The following is a 22537-nucleotide window of genomic DNA, read 5'->3' as shown; positions in this document are numbered from 1 at the left end:
CACCACCAAATATCTTCACCTATAGCTATAGCACCACCAAATATCTTCACCTATAGCTATAGCACCACCAAATATCTTCACCTATAGCTATAGCACCACCAAATATCTTCTGTGGAAAATAGCCCATCTTCAAACTCGCAAACGCGTCGCGTTGCGTTGCTTTGTGAGCTTGTGCATCTGTTCATATGCTGCCTACCGTTAGCCCTATGGAAGAATAGGGATGCTATTTAAGTATCAGACATGACAGCCTTACTGGTAAAAGTGGTTCAGTAATCAGTACTTGGTATTAACTATACGCTTCCACAACATTGATATTGAGATAATGATGTACCGTACACCCCAATACACACTTGTTATGATGAATCCCTTCCATTCATTTCAGACCCTTGCTGATCAGAGACTATACATCTATACAGTGTACATTTAACTCTGAGAGGCAGTGCTAATAATTTGGACAGCTACTTTTAATTTAGTTTTAGTCATCGTCTTTTGAATAAAGTTCCATGTAGTTTTAGTCACATTTTCGTCATCTGAAAGGTTTCCGTTTTAATCGACTACACGTCGATCATTATAAATGCAGTTCAGAGGTCTACTGATTAATAATAGTAATTGGTTCCTGTTTTATTTGTGTATTATTCGATGACAAAATTGTCAGTATATAGTCACAGTTTTAGTCATCGTATCTTAGTTTTTATTACGTTTTTCTTGAGATTTCGTCAGTGGAAAATAGGTAGTCGACGAACACTTTCCATCATAGGGTGTCAGCTAGTCCACAAAATGAATACCGCTGCTCAGAGCATAATATACAAATGTACCCAAAGGCTTATACGCTTAATACATTGGTTACACTATACCTATCAGAAGTACAAATGGATAAAATTACACAGTGGCTTTCACTGTGTGAGGACTCAGCATTACAAAAGTGTTCTCACTTCTGCTAAACGACAGGATATGCAGCGACCTGGTCACATAAAACCACATCCTTTTTTCTCCTGCACTGTTAGTATATTATCCTCTCTGCAGGGCAGAGAGGTGTCACAATGTTCAACCCACTATACACTATACAGCAACATGACACAGTGTTTCACAAGACAGCTGCATGTGAAGACACGATTATGGTCTGTGATTATATAGTCCAGCACATGTGCAATATATCATCCCTATATTCAGAGACATGTATAGTTTTATGAATGTATTGTTATTTAAATCATTATCGTTGTATTATATGGATTTATTTTGGGAGTAAAGTTGTTGAACTTACCTGATGTATGAATGGGGTGTGTTGTTGGACTGAGGAGGATAGAGACTGATGGGGCAGGATCTGTGTTGGTGGAGCTAAGCTTAATACCTTTTATTACACATGGACTTTGCCTCAGGTTCTCTCTCTCTCCCTCTCTCTCTCTCTCTCTCTCTCTCTCTCTCTCTCTCTCACACACACACACACACATGCACACACATATGCACACACGCACACTCCCTCACCGCCTCTCTCTCTCTCTCTCTCTCTCACCTCACGCTCTCACTCAATGCTTCTCTGTTGAAACACACATACATGGAAAATTGCACACTGTACACACACGACGCATGCACGCACACGCACGCACGCACGCACACACACTCATAAGTGCACATTGTAATTGTCTCACTGGCCCCAAGCTGAGGTGAAAATATGCATACAGGTGCCTGTCGTCTGCCTGGCTGCAGTTTACCCATGTCGCCTTCCCACTCTGTACCACACCTTTACTGCTGTTTACACCTTCACATCTGAGAGTCTGCTCTTATTTGGCATAGGATTTTATGATTAATTGAACACTGAGAGGGTGTATATATACACATACACATTAGGGATGTGCCGATGAGACATTTTGTCCCATATCGATATACGATATAATTATTGTCCATTCTGAAAAATACATGTTAACAGGGTGTCTGCAAACTACAGGCTTAGGCAAGTCAGATTTAACTTTAGTGCCTTTATATTTAATATTGTGAGCTTGTAGATCTGTTCAAACTGTTATTTTGGGCTTGTTTATCTGTAAAGACAGACCGATTAATCGGACCGATTAATGAATCGGTCTGAATCAATTAATCAAACTGATGCACGTCCCTGGGGGAGATGCAAGTCCACGCCAGGACGGGTTGTCCATCCCGGCGGTCTGGCATGCGCTCCAGCTAAACGTCGAGGGCCTCACCATCAAATGATTGGCTTTGGAATGTGACTAAAACAAAGAAAATCTCCATGAATTCAAAGCTTACTATAGGGTGTGTAAGTGTAGCCTATAATTGATGGAAAATAAGTCATCTTTTGGGTGGGAAGTGGGAACTATACTCCTTTAAATCCTTTTTGACCATGGTATCCCCTCTGGCCCCTTAAGCCCACCACACGCCGCGCATCAAAACAGCCGCCTCCGTTATTTTCAATTTCCCACACTATAGCTCACGTGGTTAATGTGTGTCTGTTAATATTTCACCTTGTCTGTGGTGTCTTGTTAATTGTGTCATTTTCTGCTCAAAGGTTATTTTGTTCCCTCGCAATGGTGACTGACATTTCTCCTTTAAAAGCGCATGCACCGTGTCAATGTATAGCATTGCGCAGAAGCGGGGATGAGAACCCGGGGGCTCCCATACTCGATCGCCAGACCAACGCGCTAACCAATATAGGGCTGAGCCCCGCCCGCGGTTCAATCCCATGCTTAAGCGCAATGCTATACAATCTGGCGTATAGTCGGCAGGATGTGGAGAGCGTGCGATATCCTCGCGTGAGGGACATCGTGTGCGGTGGTCCGTGGTGTGTGAAGTGAGAAGCGCGAGGACGTGCTTCAAAGACTGGTGGGGGGGGATTGTAGCCCCAGCTACGGCACGACAGGTTGCGAGTTGGTCTGGCGAGTGGGAGCCCCGGGTTCAATCCCCGCCTCTGCGTAATGCTGCATAAATGAAGTAGCCTATAAGTATTCAAATGAGTGGAATATTGCTCGGCCCTGGCCTCATGACAAAACCTCTTGGACTTCAAAGTAAAACAGATGGCTTTTGTGTTGGGTTTAACTCCTCAGTGAGCCCTTCGGGTAACTGGTGGCATACAGCAGATTAAAATGTCTTACATTTTCAGGTCCAGGATTATTCGTCGTAACACTGCATGAGAAACTCCCAACTCTAAGTGGAATGCATAATGTTAACACGCACGCACACACGCACGCACGCGCGCACGCATGTACACACACACACACACACACACACACACACACACACACACACACACACACACACACACACACACACACACACACACACACACACACACAGCATCTTCTGTTGAGGTTAGGCAGATTTTAGCGATTGAGAATCCTTCCGGCTGTTACCTTTCGGAGAATTCGCTGATTTTCCTTCATCTCGGTGAGACATATATTTGTCTGTGAATGGTTTATTTAACTTATTTCTAAAGAAACATATCTCTGCTGTCGGGAAGAAACCACTTAACTCCAAAATGTCAATTTTTCAGGAAATGGAAAAAAAGTAACATATATTTATAAAAGTTAAAACAAAGCAATACCGCCTCATCAAAGTTGGTATTGCGACTTTATATATATTGTCAATTGCTAGGGCGAGAGTTTGAGGGCCCAATGGAGTTAAGAGGTTTTGTCCAAAGCACTTTTTATTTTTTAACCAACGTAAAGGGTCTTCAATACAACAGATTTTATATAAAAAAGGAGGTTTCCTCCTCCTGACAGCAACGGTATTTGAACTTAGTTCCTCTGAACTATTGCTAAATGTTGTTTATATACTGCTGTACATGCAGCTAACCTCTCTTCAACAAAAAAGTAAGTAAAATGCCTGCAATATCTAGAACATGTAGATTTGTTCTTGTGAAATATATCCCCCAAATGTAAATTATTAATTATTAATATGAATAATTATTATGAATGTGCGTAACATTTGCACAAAACATTTATTTTAATATTTTCCTCTCCAAAGTAGCCTACTCCTACGACACCATCCATCCGAAAGGTTGAAATCTCTTTTTTTGCTAGTAGAAATATATCCGGGTCTTGAAGGGTTTTTTAAAGCACCTGACTCGACCTCATCCCCCCTCTCTCTCCCCCCATGCACTCTCTCTCTCTCTCTCTCTCTCTCTCTCTCTCCTGTTGCATGCTGTGCTGTCCACACTGGCTCCTCTGTCTCAGAAGAACTGGACCATTCAACCATCCCTCTGATGAGGCCCATTTGGACCAGGGCATCGGGGCCTATCGTCGAACACTTCGGCATAGTTCAAGAGAATTCGGCAGGCCATTAAATAAAGAGGGGAGAGAGGAGAGAGAGGAGAGGCTGGCCGGCCGAGAGATGCACTCTCGTGCGTTAGTCCGTAATGGGGGGGCTCTGCCAGCTTTTGTTAAACTGAAGTCATGCAGCAACTTGGACACAGGAGCCCCCCTTTCCGAAATGCTGCTGATTAGAGACGAGAGTAACATGGGAACATTCCCAACTATAGGGAAGGTTACGGTCTTCTCCTGACGGTGCTGCGCACGCACGCACGCACACAAGCACACATACTGTAGGCCTACTGGTGTATGTTATGAGCACATGCATCAGTGCACACACATATAGACACGTTTGTGTACATGCATGAGATGTATTATATAGCCTGCACCGGGAGAGAAGTTCACAAAGAGTGCACCCACTGATGCAGTATCAGGTCTATAGACACGCGCACGCACACACACATGCAGGCAATGCATGGTTTTATCTTTACAATGAATGACGCTGAAAAACAACTCCACAAGAAACCAGTGGTGAGAAGAACTACCCAAACACATGACCGGCAGAGGAGAACACTTCTAAACTGTACAACCATAAAAGACCATAGAGTGATATAATGTGACTTCCAAATGGTCTGACTTCATGCTACTGTATTGATGACGCCATGATAATATGTGCATTATCATCTGCCTGCCTGTGTCCAAAGCCACACGACAACAGAGCCAGCTGACGACACAAAAGGACCACACAACACAACACAGCATGAGGAAAATGGTTGAGCGCTGAACAAACATTATGGCACCTGCTGCGCCAGTCAAACATTATTGCTTACCTGCTTGCGTGAAGGTGAGGTCACAGACGAACGTGTATACGTGTGTCTCCTGGATGGTCGCTAATAGTCTTTCCAACCTTGTCAACCTTGTCTGCTTCTCAACTCATTAACCAAAGTACCGACCAGACACATGGAGCAGGGAGAGGGAGAGGGAGAGGGAGAGAGAGGGAGAGAGAGAGAGAGAGAGAGAGAGAGAGACAGCAGTGCCACTGTGTGTTTCCTAGTGGATGCCAGAATAAGGTGGGTTCTTCCAGGAGGACTCTGGACCCTGTTAGGTTCCCATGACTCTCTTACGTAACTACAGCTCAGTTGAAGGTAGGCCTATAAGGACTAATAATGAACAGCTGTAGGCCTATACTTATATATACGTTTTCAGCTCTGAGACTCGTTTTGTGCCCAAGTGCTGCATGTGGTCGCAGAGGTTTGATCCACAGAGGGCAGGAGGGTAGAGGCAGTGGTTCCTAAAAATGTTTTTGCCCGCGACCCAAACTATTGAAAATAGCAGATCTACAAGCTCAAAAGGCAGTCTCAGGTAACAAAAAACAACTAGAAAAGGTGCCCCTCAGGGCACCAGGGCATGTCAGGTTGTGGCCTCCTGGTGGCGCTATAATAAGCCAATGTGAAAAGCGTGCCATTTGTTCTTACTACTTCTTACTTCTTCGAATTGGATGATTTGAGGCGTTTTGTTCCAAAAATGTGTTCCACCTGTTGGTACCCTATAACAGGCCGGCCAATGTGAAAAGGGTGGGATATATTCTTCAACCTAGTAGAAAGTCTGTGAAAGATTTCACGTAAATTGCACACTGTGTTCATGATTTGAGGCTTTTTGTTGGCAGATCTACAAGCTCACAACACGTCACGCTGCGAAGCGTTGTGAGCTTGTAGATCGGCTATTTTCAGAAAATGTAAAAACAATCATTACGACGGCATCAAGGCCCGCCAAAATACATTTCAGTCGACTAAATCAACTGTACATTTAGTTGACTAAAATCTTATGACTAACAAACTATAGACTAACACACATAAACATTCCAGGTGACTAAAATGTGACTAAAACTAAATGAAACCTATTCAAGAGACTATGACTAAAACTAAAATCAAAATTTGCTGGGTAGATATAGTCTTTCTAAAGTAGCCTATCTAACCTCCGATGGGAAAGAGCAAAATGAAAGGCTTTCGATTGTACTGAACAAGTATCTCTAGTTTATTTGTGATATTTTGCAGATACAAAAGTCTACAGACCATGCAGTAAGCAGGCCTAGCAATAACTAAAATAGAAAAATGTGTGTGTATCATTACATTGTTATCATACACACACACAGACATATTCAATAAGCAAATGTAACATAATAACAAGGTAGATAACATACATTCCAGTTGCATCACAACACAATACAAATATGTACATATGCATTTGAGGTATTTAGTCAGAGAGAACGAGGGGAAATTAACTATAGTCAACGGATCTAGAGAATGTATAGGATGATTTTTGTGTAATATAAACAAAGTAATTTAAAAAAGCGAGGCAACCATGCATGTTCCTCCATAACAAAATGCAGAAGTGTGCCAAGAAGACAAAATGCAGAACTGTTCTCTTGTCAATGTCACCTCCTCAGCGAGAACATTAATAACCACCTCGATCCCAAAGTACTTAAATTGAGGGTATGTATAGACACTGGTTACTTTGATTGAAACGGACATCTACTGGTTCCGAATGGCCCTCCTACAGTATATTTTTTGCCAATAATATAGTCCAGACTATATAGTCCTGCATGAAATTACAACCATAATCTGAAATGGCGGGGAAGAACTTGGTTTCAAATTTAAAAGTTATACTGGACAGTGATGACAATTACCAGAAGGAACCTGACTGTGAATGTGTACATAGAAGAAGTATTTGGCAAATGAGCTCTCACCTAATGACCATAGGTGGTCTCATATATATATATATATATAGACAACATGTGGTGGTAAAAAACAAAAACAAGACAGATTTCAGTTCACCTTTAAGCCTCTCCCACTTGGACACTTTCCAGCCGAGCTCATTCATTCCAATGTAAATATGGATTTTACACATTAAATACTGGTTCATTTTTGGCACCAGACCTTCAAAATCTCTCCCAAATCCGTCAACAAGGCCTGCCGTATGCACTGGAAAGATATGTGCGTGGCATTTATTTTTTAAAACAATGTTTTATCATATAGGAAAACTATTGGTGGAGAGGTTTGTCTAACCCACGTTATGGTTAGCTGTGATTGGACCATAGCAGTTTGAGGAGGGGCTTGGCTATAGGTCAATTAAGGGTCGTCTGCATCTAAAAATATAACAATATTTCTAGTCTCTGAAGAATAAAACATGGGTAAAACTGCAAGCCACATCGTTTAAACAATGAAAGTTGGAAAACATTTCTTCATAGATATACTTGAGTAAAAGTGAAAATGATGTTGCATTAAAACTAAACTACAATTTATTCTAAAAGATACTTACAGGATGTACCTGAGTAAATGTAAATCGTTGCCATCTTAAAGACATGAAAGTGCAACAATATTCCAGTTCCTTCCCCTCCACATTACATGTACAGTACAGCATCGGGTCTGGGGACCACCAGGGGTGCAAATGGACCGTATAGCGAGTCTGTAACTCTGAGAGTGGACAAATGGAACCAAATGCACCTGTAAGGGTCCATTTGGTTCCATTTCTCCACTCTCAGAGTTCAATAAACACCGAAGATTTTACAGTGTAGATTGGAGTCGCTGACATATATATTCTTTTAATCAAATGAATGTCTATTGACCATTTGCAGACAGCGGCCATCTTGCCATCAGAGTTTGGAAGCACTCGTTTTCAGTAAAGCAACGTCCCACTGCCTCCTGCATTACAGTATTTGCAAATTCAAAGCAGGTGGTGCGTAGGGGAGTTGAGTGATATCTAACGAGCACTTCCAAACTGCAACACTTAATCACCTGCAAGGACAGAAAGTAGCTCATAATATGTCTACAGTGAATTTTTATGAAACAAACACTTTGAGGATAGAAAGAGAATAATTCAAGCTTTCCGTATACAGCTGCAACGTTGGTGAGTTTGACGTTGTGTAATACAATCAGAGAGGACTTTTCTGTTTGGATGAAGGGGCTGCCATTAGGAAGTTGCACCTTGTTAGCACCTTGCCATTAACTTATATGGTAAGATGGCTGCGGTCTGCATAATGGTCCATGGCCTACTAATGCACATCAAACAGTGTCCTGGAAGTGAAAGATATTGAGAACCACCGTAGTCCAGTATAGATTGGCTGTGTGTGTGCAGGGCAGCGGTCACTCTCCTCCAGTGAACATGGGGTTTGCCGTGGTGATGGTGGCTTTCACAAACATCGGGTTGTCAGCCTGTTGAGGGGACAAAAACCCTCCCGTTAGTTTCCATATTTGTACATGCTATAGGGGAGAATGGCTATACATGATGTTGTGGAATGCCTTATACAACAGCCATTATGACATGCAAATCCCTCCTTCAAAACTGCTCTCAAAGGGCACTGACGGACGGACGCCTGCAATTCGAAACCTTTTTCATTTATATTATTTCCTTGAAAAATGAACATTTTGGAGTTATGAGGTTTCCTCCGGACAGCAGAGACATACAGTAGTAGTAGGACATAGGAGGCCATTGTAAGGCAGCGATTCTCCAAGTGGGTTCCGTGGAACCACAGAGGTCCTTGACGGGGGGGCTCCAGGGGGTCCTTGAGGGGGGCTCCAGGGGGTTCCCAGCTAAATTGGTTAACTTACTATCTATTTTTTTCCTATTCGCCATTGTACTTGGATTTCACAGTAATAATAATAATACAATTTTAAACTTCATATATTCAAAAATAATTCACACAGCGTGTCGCGACGCAACGTGTTGTGAGCTTGTAGATTGACGATTTTAGAACATTTTAGAACATTTAAAAAAAACTAGCAATGGTGGCCATGGTGGGAAAAGTACTAAAATATTTGACTTAAGTATCAATGCTGCGATGTAGAAATAGCTTGCTCTGTTAAAAGTCAGAAAAAAACAACAACTTCACAGTAAAAGTACAAAAGTATTGATATCAAAAAGTACTTCAAGTAGAAAGTACAAATTTCACAAGTTGTCAAATGTATACAATGTACACAAATCGTTTGAAAATAGCAGATCTACACAAGCTCACAATGCGTCCCATCGCGACACACATCGTGAGCCTGTAGATCGGACACATTGTGAGCTTGTAAATCAGACACATTGGGGGAGCTTGTAGATCGGCTATTTTCAAAAGTGAAGTGCAGGGTATATGTTTTGTAATGATATTCAAAATCTACAAAGTATAGACAATATTTATATAATAGTAAGTTTCACCTCTGCCCAGGTGGGATTCCTCCTCTCGTTTTCGAACTTCTTGAACTCCTTGCGGTCGTTTAGGGTGATGAGTCCTTTGACGAGCGCCAGTAAGAGGAAGCCGATGACAACCACACTCACAACGGAGATCAAGATGATGAGGTAGAAGTTTGTCAACAAGGGGCATTCTATGAATATAAAGAAAAATGGTTCATCATGGGCTTGTATAAGTCTGTAATACTGTAGTTTTAGCTGCAATATAGTCTCGCGTAATCAGACAACTATTCCACAATCTCAGAATGTATGACTGGAAACATTTTAAAATCGTGGGAGGCAACAGTTCATAACTCTATGGAGGCATCAGTCTGGCCATGCAAGACTAGGTGCAATTTAACCACAAGTCCTAAAATACTTTTTTGTTGTCCGAAGAATAGTGAAAATATCACAGCTTTTTTGAACATCTTGCAATTCTTAAAAATAAAAATAAAAATCTGAAAAGTTTCAGCTGCCATGTCCAAAATTAGGGACACGGACATTGAATCAATACAAAACCCAACTGCGAGTGGAGTCAGTGGAAGACCCAATAAAGCATTACACTCGTTTACAAGAGGGTCCACCTTGTTCATTTCATCATAACATTTAGAGACGTACGAATATATACACTCGGACACCAAGTTTAAAGTAGTTCATAAATTGAACTCCGTGTTAACACGGAGCCTGCCAGAAACGGCGAACACGGAGGGTTAAATTAGTACCCTAGCCCGCCAAACACAAGACTCTCGTGTTCCAGGGTTTACATTCTTTAATCCATGATTTGATTCGATATCGGTAGCCACCATTCGCTAACACAACAACATGCAAGTAGGACAGTGGCTGCGGCCATTTTGAAAATACACGCGCATCCACTTCTATTCTAAGCTGTGCATTCAAAGCCCTGTATCTCAGAAACGACATTGAGGGGCAGTTTCTGGCCCAGACAAGCATTTTCCACGGCCTGTAGCAGGCGCTGTGATACTCACGGTCAGGTTTTTCCACCACCGACCGAGAGAACAACAACTGGTCAAGACACCACACACAGCAGTTTGTCACTGTAACATGCGATTACAGATATTTGGCTCTTCAAAGTAAGTGTTATGCGCAATAAAACCCTGGCAGTACGCTATTTTAACTACAAGTATTAAAAAAAAGTTGTATTTACCTCTGGTCCCAATAGGTTTGACCTCAGCTCTGTATCTAGCTTTTCCGTCCTCACTGTCCAGTTGTTCGATACTGTAAAACATCCAGCAGTCCTCAGAGTCCTTCTGTTTGCATCTCTTTGTTAGCGTGAATTCGGTCACCTCTGTGTGGTTGACGCTTGTGCACGACTCTGCGCAGGTTTTCTTCAAGGGGCCGTTGTCGTAAGCCAGACATTCAATGCAGTCTCTGAAAAAGAAAAGATTGACATCATATCAGACAAGTTCGCTGTGCAACTCAACATGCAGGCCTGGCCTTAATTAATGCACCCCACAAAATGTCAAGAGTATAATTGATAGAATAATCATAGAATAGAGAACATTTGACAAAAGTCCTATAACACTTTAAGATAGGTATACTATATAGCACCAAAAGATCTTCTTCTGTGATTATGAGCCACCTGCAAAGAACCACTTTTAGTGCTATAATACATTTGTGTATGATGTGTCCCCGTCTATAGCTTGTAAGGTAGACGGTAGAGCCTATTTGTACATTTTGTATACTACTTTTGAGTGTTAAAGGTAGAGTCAGTGATTTCACTTAATTCAAATATCACTTATTTTTTTGTTTTGTTGTGATAATCCTCTCTACTATAGAGTGTGCTGACCATATAAGGAGTTCCTCCCTGTCCCCAGTTAACCCCTGGGGGTCAAAAAACCTTAGGTTTCGTTTTTGTTCTCTATCCTGATTGGATGAAAGCTTGTGTCCCAAGGCAAAAAACGAAACCTAAGGGTTTTTGACTGAAATCACTGACACCCCCTTTAAAGTTAAAAGAAAATGGTGAAAAAAAGAAGGAAAAAAAAGATCTGTGACACTCCCACCCCTTCTTACCTGTTGGTCACACAGTAATCGTCACAGCTGTCACATTGCATGCAGAAGGGCAGCTGGTATCCGCGGTCACACTTGCACCGGCCGCACTCGCATTGGCCTCTGCCGGAGCACACGGACGTGCTCCCGGGGGTGCGACAGTCCTTGTCGTACTTTGCACAGTTACAGGCCGAGCCCTGCCATCCGTCATTGCAGGTACAAATGCCACAGCCACACTTGCCATTCCCTTTAAAGAGGAGAAGGACGGGCAGAGTCAGTAATTGGTAGCCTGGAACTCACCTATGCTTTTTATGGCATAGGCAGCTCCCGGCAGGATCCGCCGGGAGAATATATGCGCAGCTGCGCGACATGAGACTATTAGAGCGACAGAGAGAGAGAGGAGCGTGTGTGTGTACATGTGTGCGTGTGTATGTCAATTTTACAAAGGTGCAGACAATCAGAAATCAGCAGAGAGTGAGCAATGTTTGCGCTACTCTATGCCGAATTGAAGTGGACTCAGACCCAGACTTTTTTTTCTCCCTGGAAATAAAAACGTCTGGGTTTCCGAGGCTAGTAATTGGTGTCCTGCATGACAATTTTGAGGTATTTGTGCTTTACTTGAGTATTTCCAATTTCCAGTATTTTTTACTTCTACTACCACTACATCGCAGAGCCAATTTTCTTACTTTTACTCCACTGCAAACTTTTACTCATAACAAAGTAGTTCTAAATTCCAGTATTGGTACTTTTACTTAAGTAAAACAATTGAGTACTTTTTGAGGCACTACAGTATACAGTACGTACCTCCACAGAGTTTATTCTGGAACTTCTCGCAGTGTTCGTCGTCACATTCGCAGTGGGCACCGTGGTAGCTTCCGTGGCACAGGCACCTTTTTGATTGATTGATTGATTTATTGATTGATTGATTGATTGATTGAAGTATTTATTGTTTGCAGAATTACAGTACATTTCAAGCACAACTAAATACAAAGGGAAACTTTATCCTTTTTGCAAAAAAGGGGGGTCTTAATGTGTGTAATATGTGGTTTTAGATAAGATTTTAGCAGTGAGCCATGACACTTCCTTCCTGGACTACATGTTGTCTTATAGTCAGACAGCCCTCCCCCCTATCCACAAGGAGTAGCAGTGCACCAAAGCATTATGGGAATTGTAGTCCAGGAAGGAAGTGATGAGCCCCGTGTTGATGACATCAGAGACACTGGGCTCACTGCTAAAATCTAAAATATCTAAAACCACTATAGTACACACATAAAGACCCCCAGGAAAGTGTTCTAAATCTTCTAAACGTCATTTACATATATTCTTTTGCAAAAAAGGGTGAAGTGTCCCTTTAACTGTGAGTGGACGACGCCATAAACAAAGCATTACACTTGTTTACAGGAGGGTCCACCGTTTTCAATTCATCATAACATTTAGAGACGTGCTGTACATACCTGCCGCACAGACATTCTCCACGGCTCTCGCAAGTGTCGAGTGAGCCGTTCTTCCGACAAGACGCCTCCAGGGAGCTCAAGTCCTTGACTCCAATCTCACACTGACACTTCTGCCCCACAAAGCCGGAGTCACAACTGCAGACAGAACATTATGTATTGGAGCGAGCAACTGAAATGTCAAAATAATATACATATAGACTTAAAGACGGAGTCTACGTCTGCAAGTCGTAGATCGGCTATTTTGAGCAAGTGTAAAATCAACGCCCGCCAAAACACATTTCAGTCGACCAAATCAACTGTAGATTTAGCCGACTAAAATCTTATGATATTTAGTCGAATAAGCTAGACTATTAAACACTAAAACATTCCGGGTGACTAAAACCTTGACAACTATTCAAAGGAGAGACAATGACTAAAACTATAAAATTGCTGCCAAAAACAACACTGATACAGACAATACTCTATATACAAATGTTACTTGAACGATTGAAGGAACAACAGTACAGCCCTCCCATGCACCCACGTCTCCTCGTGGCTTACTTGCATGTGGTGAGAAACAGTAAATAAGCCCTCCCATGTATACCCACGACGTCTCCTCATGGCTTACTTGCATGTGCCACAGGTGAGAAACAGTAAATAAGCTCTCCCATGTATACCCACGACGTCTCCTCATGGCTTACTTGCATGTGCCACAGGTGAGAAACAGTAAATAAGCCCTCCCATGTATACCCACGACGTCTCCTCATGGCTTACTTGCATGTGCCACAGGTGAGAAACAGTAAATAAGCCCTCCCATGTATACCCACGACGTCTCCTCATGGCTTACTTGCATGTGCCACAGGTGAGAAACAGTAAATAAGCCCTCCCATGTATACCCACGACGTCTCCTCATGGCTTACTTGCATGTGCCACAGGTGAGGAACAGTAAATAAGCCCTCTCATGTATACCCACGACGTCTCCTCATGGCTTACTTGCATGTGCCACAGGTGAGGAACAGTAAATAAGCCCTCTCATGCACCCACGTCTCCTCATGGCTTACTTGCATGTGCCACAGACAGGTGAGAAACAGTAAATAAGCCCTCCCATGCACCCACGTCTCCTCATGGCTTACTTGCATGTGCCACAGGTGAGCCGGCCGTTGCCGTCGCAGGCGGCGGCATCAGGACGGTCATTGCAGTCACAGTCACAGTGCGTCGATATGGTCACCTTCAGCTCGTCCTCGATGCCCTGCGGGCTGATTTTGAAAACGGAGGGCTCCTCCATACAGCGGTCTGCAGTCACAGTGACATCAAAGGAAATCTGGGGGGGGGTTGAAGACGGTTCAGACGGTGAATTATTATCTTCATTCCGTGACTGATATACCAGTGTTTGTTTTTGGCAGCAAATTTAGATTTTTTTTTTGTTTTAGTCATACTCTTTTGAATAGTTTTCCGTTCGTTTTAGTCACATTTTAGTCACCATGGAATGTCTTAGTGTTTTGTTTAGTTTTAGTCGACTGAATATGATGAGACTCATATGTTATCATAAGATGTATTTTGCCCGCCAAAATACATTTTAGTCGACTAAATCAACCGTAGATTTAGTTGACTAAAATGTATTCCGGCGGGCCTTGATGCCGTCGTATAATGACTGATTTTTTTATACTTGCTGAAAATAGCCGATCTACAAGCTCACAACGCGTCGCTATAGCCTATACACCTACTACAGGGTAACAGAACAATACTTCAATTGTTAATGTGACGTCATACTGTGTAATATTAACTTTTTGGGGTGCAGCTCTGCCACTATGTGTGTGCGTGCGTGCGTGCGTGTGCGCACATTTGTGCACATTTGTGTGTAACCAAAATGTGTTCAAACGTACCTCCTTTGCCACACCCACTTTCTCACAGACCCCTGTGGTGTCGCCCGCGGGTCCTGGATGAGGACAAATGGGGGTGTAGGTCACCTTCACACCCTTAGGGAGGTCGCCGTGCTTCAGAATGACTTTGGATGACAAGCTCTGTTGGTAGACAAACAAAGCATGGCTGGTTTGTTAAACCGACTTTGAAGAATGCGGAGACGAGAGGCGAGCATATGGATATATCTTTTCGGGTAATTCGAGTAAATGGTTCCCCTATATTCACTGCTTCACCAATCACCACGCAGGAAGACAGAACGCAGTAGCGCTGCACGGTTTATTTTGGACTTTCACGTTTTAGAAGGACAATATCGGTCGCTATAGAACCACGGGCGGGTTTTTGTAATGAATATATTACAAAAGTTCATTACAAGGAGTTTGAAGTTACAATGGGTTTGTATGGGAAGCTAAAATGTATGTCAAATATCTAAATACACAATCAAGCAACTTAAAAACTGTCTGGCGTGTTCACAAAGGCCGGAGTAGACGATGTGGGTATACAAAACAAATGTGGGCCGTAGCTTGTCAATCTCCCAAGCCAAGGGCGTCACTATTTTTTTACCCAAACGCGAAAAGATCAAACATGCTATCAGGGCAAGTATATAGGGAAGATTTTAAAACTCACGTTGTATGCGTCTTTGATCAGTTCAACAACATTATCAGAATCGTCTGACAGAACTCCCACCACCGACTTTGGAAACATTTTACTGAGTTCCTGTGATAAGAGATGAAAGAAAGGTCCATTACAATAACATCGTAACGGTATCCAATAGTAAATTATACCACAAAGCAAAGTTTGTAAAACTGTAAAAAAGTATAGACACAAACAGTTAAAACATATTTACCGTGTATACTTTCTCCATTTCTCTTGTCACAGCAAAGATGAGCTGAATATGATTTATTTCCAATTGTGTAGCTAATTGACCAACAGATGGGTAGTCCTGCAAAGAGATATATGTTTGATTAAACACTCACAAAACGTCAAAACAACATCATACTTCAGCAGATTATAATGACCCCTGTGTTTCTTTTTTTTATGTTTTTTGTGTGGCTTTTGCCTTTATTTTATTTTACAATTCCACAATCTCCGAATGCTATATATATATATATATATATAGAGTCTGGAACTACACCTCCCGAAATCCGAGTAAGGAAGCTGCCATTTCCGTTTCAATTCTTTAGCATTTTTATCATACTGTATTTAACACAATCTAACTCTATGGGCCGATTCATACTCCTATTTTAGAGCCGAATAAAAGTCGGTTCGGCTCTGTAGAGCCTACAATTTGACGTCATTTGAGGTTCGGGGGGACGGTTACCGTCCTAAAGTCGGCTCTTCGGTGCTACTGAAAATGTCTGACGAGCCGAAATCATTTCGGCACTACAGGGCCGAAACAGCGTAAATAGGAGTATGAATCGGCCCTAAGTTTGATCAACTTCAAACCACTTAAAATGTATATGCATTTTTGTCCGTAACCTTACTGTACTGCTAGGCCATGCAACATCATAGCACTCGTTAAGTCCTGTTTCGTTACATTACATTACCTTAGATTACATCTGTTGCAAGGATCATGTGATGTCACAACGCTTTTCCTCCCTACACTATACAGTTCCTATACTGCAGTGTTGATTTCGTCATTTCGTCGACTAAAGCTAAGATGAAAAATGTTCGTCGACTACCTATTTCCAATGACGAAAACTAAAGAGTATAGCCTATACATTAAGAATACTATAGGCAAAACACAAAGGAAAAAAATAAACTAATTTAAATCCCAACACATACCATTTCCTTGCTCATGCCATAAAGACCGTTTACCAAATGACATTGCTCGTCATTTGGCTCCAGTATACCGGCCAGTTTACCATCCCCCGCCATGTGAAATCCATCGTCGGTGGTAAGCACAATCAGCCTCGTGCTGCTGTTCCTCCAACCTATCTCGCCCTGAACAACAACAACAACAACATGTTTGGGAGCAACTTGGATATGAAACACTATAACACAGTGGTTCCCAAAGTGGGGTCCGGGGACCCCCAGGGGTCCTTGAGGGAGTTCCAGTGGGGTCCCCAAAAAAATGATAGTTTGGAACCATATATGAACCCTTATGGGTCTGTAACTCTCCATTTGGTTCAATTTGTACACTCTCAGAGTTAAATTAACATTGCTTTTTACAATATAAATTGGGGTCCCAGAGATATAGCAATGCCATTAAATGGGGGTCCGTAGACTAATATGCATTTCAAACTGGGGTGGTCCTTGAAATTGAACGGGTTGAGAATCACTGCTAGAACCATAAAGATCTTCTCTTATGGGGAGATAGGGCTATATCTCTTCAAATGGGAGGCTCATTAGTGTCAATTTGGGGGTCCTTGACATGAAAGGGTTTGGGAACCACTTATTATCCCTTCATTATTAGCAGGTGTGCTCTTACCACGCAGACGGCAGCTTGCATTATAGCGTCAAAACTCCCTTCGGGGGAGTCCAGGTTCCCAGAGATATTCTGCTTTTCCACCTCGCTCTTGAACTTCTCTGAATTATCAGTTATGCTGACGACATGCCTGAAGCCAAAGGCAGCCTGACAGTGTGTGTCTTTCTCTTCACACGGCCATTGCAGTTTGTCTATGTTGGTGTTGGTGAAGGGCAGGACCGTCTTATCCACGAAAGCGCCGAATCCTGCAGTGTCCAGACATAACCGTTATTTACCCCCATCTAAATATTCAGTTGTTTGTTTCATGCAGTGTTGGAAAAAAGTAATCAATATTGTCTTACTTAAGTAAAAGTACCAATACTGCAATTTAGAACTTACTAGTAAAAGTACGGAATTGCAAATGTATTGAAAAAGTACTCATTGTGCAGAATGTGCCATTTCAAAAGATCTACAGAGATCGGCTATTTTCAAATGGCCGAAATTATAGGGTTGAAGTGGTTAATGTATGTTTTCTAATCAAAAAATAAAATCTCCAAACTAGTAACTAAAGTTTTCAAATAGTTGTAGTGGAGTAAAAGTACAAATTGGAAGTATTGGAAATTGGAAATGCTCAAGTAATACCTCAACATTGTACTTAAATACAGTACTTAAGTAAAAGTACTATTTTCCACCACTGGTTTCATGAAAGGTTCACTGTTTCTCACAAAATGTGTTTGTTTGTTGGTAGCTATAGTACATCCTTGGCTTACCTATTTGAGCATTCTGCTGAGTGATAGCATTCAAAGCCGTAAAAAGGTTTTGTCCAAGGTTTTTGACATTTTGCAAGTCGTCTTTCATGGAGTTGGACAGGTCCATCAGGTAATAGAGATCAACTGGAAAACCATCTACTCTTTTAAAATGCACTTTAAATGTGGTTGACAGCCCTATAGAAAGAGGGAAAAAAAACCTGTTGACACGAATGGAACAATATTCCCAATACACATGATTCCAGACACAAGACCTTATAGGTCACAAAGCATAATTCTGACAATAATCAAGATCAGGCGCGTAAGGTTCTTCTAACGTCAGTGGGTGCTTCCCCCACCCCCCGGCCCTTCCCCCCCAGCGGGGTAAAAAAAACGAGAACAAGCGTTATCTTGATTCAAGATAACGCTTGTTCTCTACTGTTCATCTTCATGTCAATTTTGCTTCCACTGACCAACAACAGTGTTGATTTCGTCGACTAAAACTAAGACGTTTAATGGAAACTAAATGAAAACTAAGCTGATGATGACTGAAAGTGAAACTAAGACTAAGTATATTGACAATTTCGTCAAAAAGGAAAACTAGACTAAAATGTTAGGGAGGGACTACAAGAGATCCAGTATAAGTCATTTTACACTTGTTTGCATGGTGAAAATAGCCGATCTACACGCTCACAACGGGTTGCAGCGCGACACGTTGTGAGCTTGTAGATCGGCTATTTTCAGCAAGTGTAAAATCAGTCATTACGACGGCATCAAGGCCCGACGAAACACATTTCAGTCGAGTAAATCAGCCGTATAGATTTAGTCGACAAAAACTAAAAACAGTGCTGACCAGGTCTCAGTTTGAGGTGGATTTCCTGCGGCGAGAGCTGAACGGACTCCCGCTGATCACTGAAGGACTCGGACAGCGGAGCGTCCTCCACCACTGAAATGTTGCTAACGGGCGATATGATCTGGTCCGGACTGCAGCCCTTCGTCTCCAGCTGGCTCCTGGTGTCACAGCGAGCAGCGTCCTGTTCCCCTTGCTGGGTGAAATCCTGACAACAACATGGCAAAATATACAAAGAAGAACTATTATTATAGTTATAGGCCTACACACACTGTATACTTACCCTGTGCTCTTTTTTTTCTTCAAACGGTCAATAAATTATTCAATCAATCAAACGCACAAAGCATTTAACCACATGAACTACTTCTCCCTTTTTCTGGGACGAATGCACGCACGCACGCACACGCACACAATTGGTTTTTATGTGTACTGGATTATTACATATTTGGGTTAAAGACACACTATAAGACATTGCCGTGAACGATATTGAGAGCATTCAGCTTATTCATTTTTTAAATTAATTTATACTATGATAAAACGTTGCATTTCCCGTCAGTCTGTCACCCCACGCCTCCATATATGGTCATGCCTCGTGACATCACGTGACATCAGCATTATTAAGCCCATATATGGGAATGCCCATATATGTATAGATCTCTGATGTCATCAATATTGGCCAGCAAACCCTCCATCTGACCTCGAACCTAGATCTCCATACATGGAGCTGACCTGTTCTGACATTCCATATGTTGATCCTTATTCCTTCCCCATCCACCATTCCTCTTCGATGTCTCCCTTTTGACTGATACCTGTCCATTCAAACACACGCCTGCCCCAAAGTTATTAGTGCAGCCACGCCTGGCAGCCGGAAAAAACTAGAGTTCCAACAGGCCCGAAAATGAAGGCCCGGCCCTACCTGGGCCCTCATCAAACCCTGTACACTCAAGACACTGACCTCGCTGCAACCCTTAGATCTCCACATATGGAGCTGACCTGTTCCATATGGTTGATCTGACATATTGTTGATATTGTTGGAGCTGACATTCCATAATATGTTGATCTGACCTGATAAAACCCTGTACACTCAAGACAGGCTCCATATATGGCCAGTACAGAATTCATTCCATGTTGATCTGATATGGTGAATGGTGATATGACCCCCCCATGCCAAAGCGCCAGTGCTCGCCCAGCAGTCTGCCGCCACGCAGGCGGATGCGTGCACGGCACGCCATACCTCGCCCTACGCTTCTCGCCCTTCCGTGCGTCTTACTGTTTTCACTGTGTCCTTCTGACACAGCATTTACATATTCTGAAATGTTACTGTTTTGCCATTTCCGGGTTTTTGGTTTCCCTGCAGTGATGTCCTTACTGATTTGCAGAAAGAAAATTCAACTTAACTTCTTCTAATACTGCCTTGTTTGGTATAGCCTACTGATGATCTTTCCATTCTGTGGTCTTGTGGCCAAATAAATGCCCTCATACTGTTTGGTGGGTGTTACTTATGGCAACTGTCATGCTTCTCGATTTTAGGATCTAGTGGCATTCAACCATTCAGCATGTGCATAACAGCAGCTCTGAATGTTAACTTATTCTCCCTTTTTCATAATCGTTGCTGTCAGGAGGATCATAACTCATTTTTTTTGTGTGGCATAAATCAGTGCTATTGAACACCCTTCACATCTGTGTGTTGTTTAGAAAATATTGAACCAATGGAAAGTATAGTAAAAAGTGCTTTGGACAAAACCTCTTAACTCCATTGGACCCTCAAAATGTCTGCTAAAGCTGTATATTGCTTTGTTTTAAAAATATAAGGTTTTCTTAATTTCCTGAAAAATGTATATTTTTCATTTCCTGAAACATTCACATGGAGTTCTGAGGTTTCCTCCTGACAGCAGAGATATTTATCCCATTCTGGACGGGAACCCCTGTTTGTGTTTTAACTAAGCATTATGTTATACTTTAGCTATTGAAAAATAGCAGCTTGTATTGCTATGAAAATGTGGCACAAATATCTTTGAATATATATTCTTTCAGAAGACTTTTTATTTATTTCGACGTTAGGCCTTTAAAGGGCTTATTCTCTGAACAGAAAATATAGAAGAAAATGTTGCTTCATGAGGCCACATGCATCGTAATGTCTTTTTTTACTCACCGGTTGTTTGCACCACACACAGTATCTCCCAGAAGTGATACAGTCACCACAGGAGTTTATCGATGTCTTAGGGCATGTTTCCTTTTCCTCCTCTTGGCAAGAACCTACAACAACAAACAGACCTTTAATGTTTATATAATTTGTAAACTGTGAAGCACATTGAGTTGCACTTGCTGTTTGAAATGTGCTATACAAATAACGTTTTGATTGATTGATTGAGAAGACACAAGACACTTTGTAAGAGAGTTACGGCGCTTGTTTTTTACGATTTCTAAGGATTTTAAATAATCGTGAGGTTCAGTTTAAGTGTAAAATTAAATGTGCCACTGAAAGGGACAAGGTTATTGAAAGATGGCAGTAGCTCTGAGCTTACTGGGGTAAAGATACTTATATGCTTTTATCATTTCATAGTATCTAGTCTAATAATACTAATAATAATACATTTGATTTATAAATGCACTTTACATTCCACATAATCTCAAAGTGCTACGTATAGCACCTTGAGATTCCGTGGAATGTAAAGTGCATTATAAATAAAATGTATTATTAGTGTTACAATGGGCAGAGCATAACACAGGGAATATGTTGACTGTGGCAAAATCATACTGTATACTATAGGCTAACTTTAAATTAGGCTAACTAATGTGGTGAAAACAAATCTTGACTTACCCTCTCTACCCATTAGCAGGAGCACAAGGAAGAAAATGCATCTCTCCATTTCCTATATTTTAAAAAAAATACTTTTGTTAGATCCCATTATGTACGCATCATTTCTATTCCCTTTTAACTATACTTTATTTTTTTACTTTGATTGTATTGTTCCACTTTTGCTTCGGCCTCTAAACAATATAGCCTATACTATCAAAAATAATAATCTGTACATTGAAACTACAGTATGATACAAGTACAACAATGGACCTACTGTAGCATCATGTATGCTATAATAATAAATAACATGTATTACATTTTTTTATATTTAACACAAATAAATAATACAAAGCATACTTACAAAAGAGATTCATCAACGTTAACCCTGCAGCGTTTGTGACAGTTAGAGAATCCACCACAGATAGAAAGACAGGATTCAGGAAGTAGGCCCTACCCTGCAGGCCTGTTCCACCCCTCCTTGTATCTTGTGTGTAATCTGCTCTGTCTCTGTCATAATAGTTCAGTGGTTCCTAAACTGGGGGTCGGGACCCCCCCTGGGGGTCCCCAAATAATGTTTGGGAAGTCCCCAGATGATTATCTTAACCTATTTAGGCCTGAGGACGATTCTACAAATGTCTTCTTAATCCTAACAGTTTTCTGAAAAACCTCATGTTTCTATGTCAGTCGTTCTCAAACATTTTCATGTCAAGGACCCCCACAAAACATATGTAATTGCCCGCCAAGCCCCATCTGAAAATATGTTGTTCCAGGGAACCCCCCAGGCCAGGAGTTAAAAATGTTCGCTCTGAAAGAATATATTTTCGGAATTTTCACATTTTCACGATTTTTCAATCTAGCTTCTGCTATTCTGCTATTTTTGAAAAATCGTCTATAACCTATGAGAGGCCCTAACCTA

General features: G+C 41.7%; 1 protein-coding gene across 1 annotated transcript; it reads right to left on the bottom strand.

Moving 5' to 3' along the window:
- Nucleotides 1-6271: 6271 nt before the first annotated feature.
- On the bottom strand, nt 6272-22057 carry itgb2 (integrin, beta 2). The gene is made up of 17 exons (XM_080785605.1): nt 21983-22057; nt 21643-21694; nt 20974-21077; nt 18825-19029; nt 17996-18169; nt 17250-17491; nt 16604-16762; nt 15666-15761; nt 15446-15535; nt 14785-14922; nt 14035-14222; nt 12923-13057; nt 12273-12358; nt 11493-11715; nt 10627-10850; nt 9450-9616; nt 6272-8464 (listed from the first exon to the last, which is right to left on the bottom strand). Exons 2-17 carry the CDS (start codon nt 21689-21691, stop codon nt 8396-8398), a joined length of 2349 nt encoding a protein of 782 aa, XP_080641731.1. The 5' UTR covers nt 21692-21694; nt 21983-22057; the 3' UTR covers nt 6272-8395.
- Between the last annotated feature and the right edge of the window lie 480 nt (nt 22058-22537).

Source organism: Protomyctophum bolini (assembly GCF_963924005.1).
Source record: "Protomyctophum bolini genome assembly, chromosome: 16".
In the NCBI taxonomy this organism is placed as follows: Eukaryota; Metazoa; Chordata; class Actinopteri; order Myctophiformes; family Myctophidae; genus Protomyctophum; species Protomyctophum bolini.
Note: the sequence above shows the minus strand (reverse complement) of the source record. Positions and strands in the feature narration are given on the sequence as shown.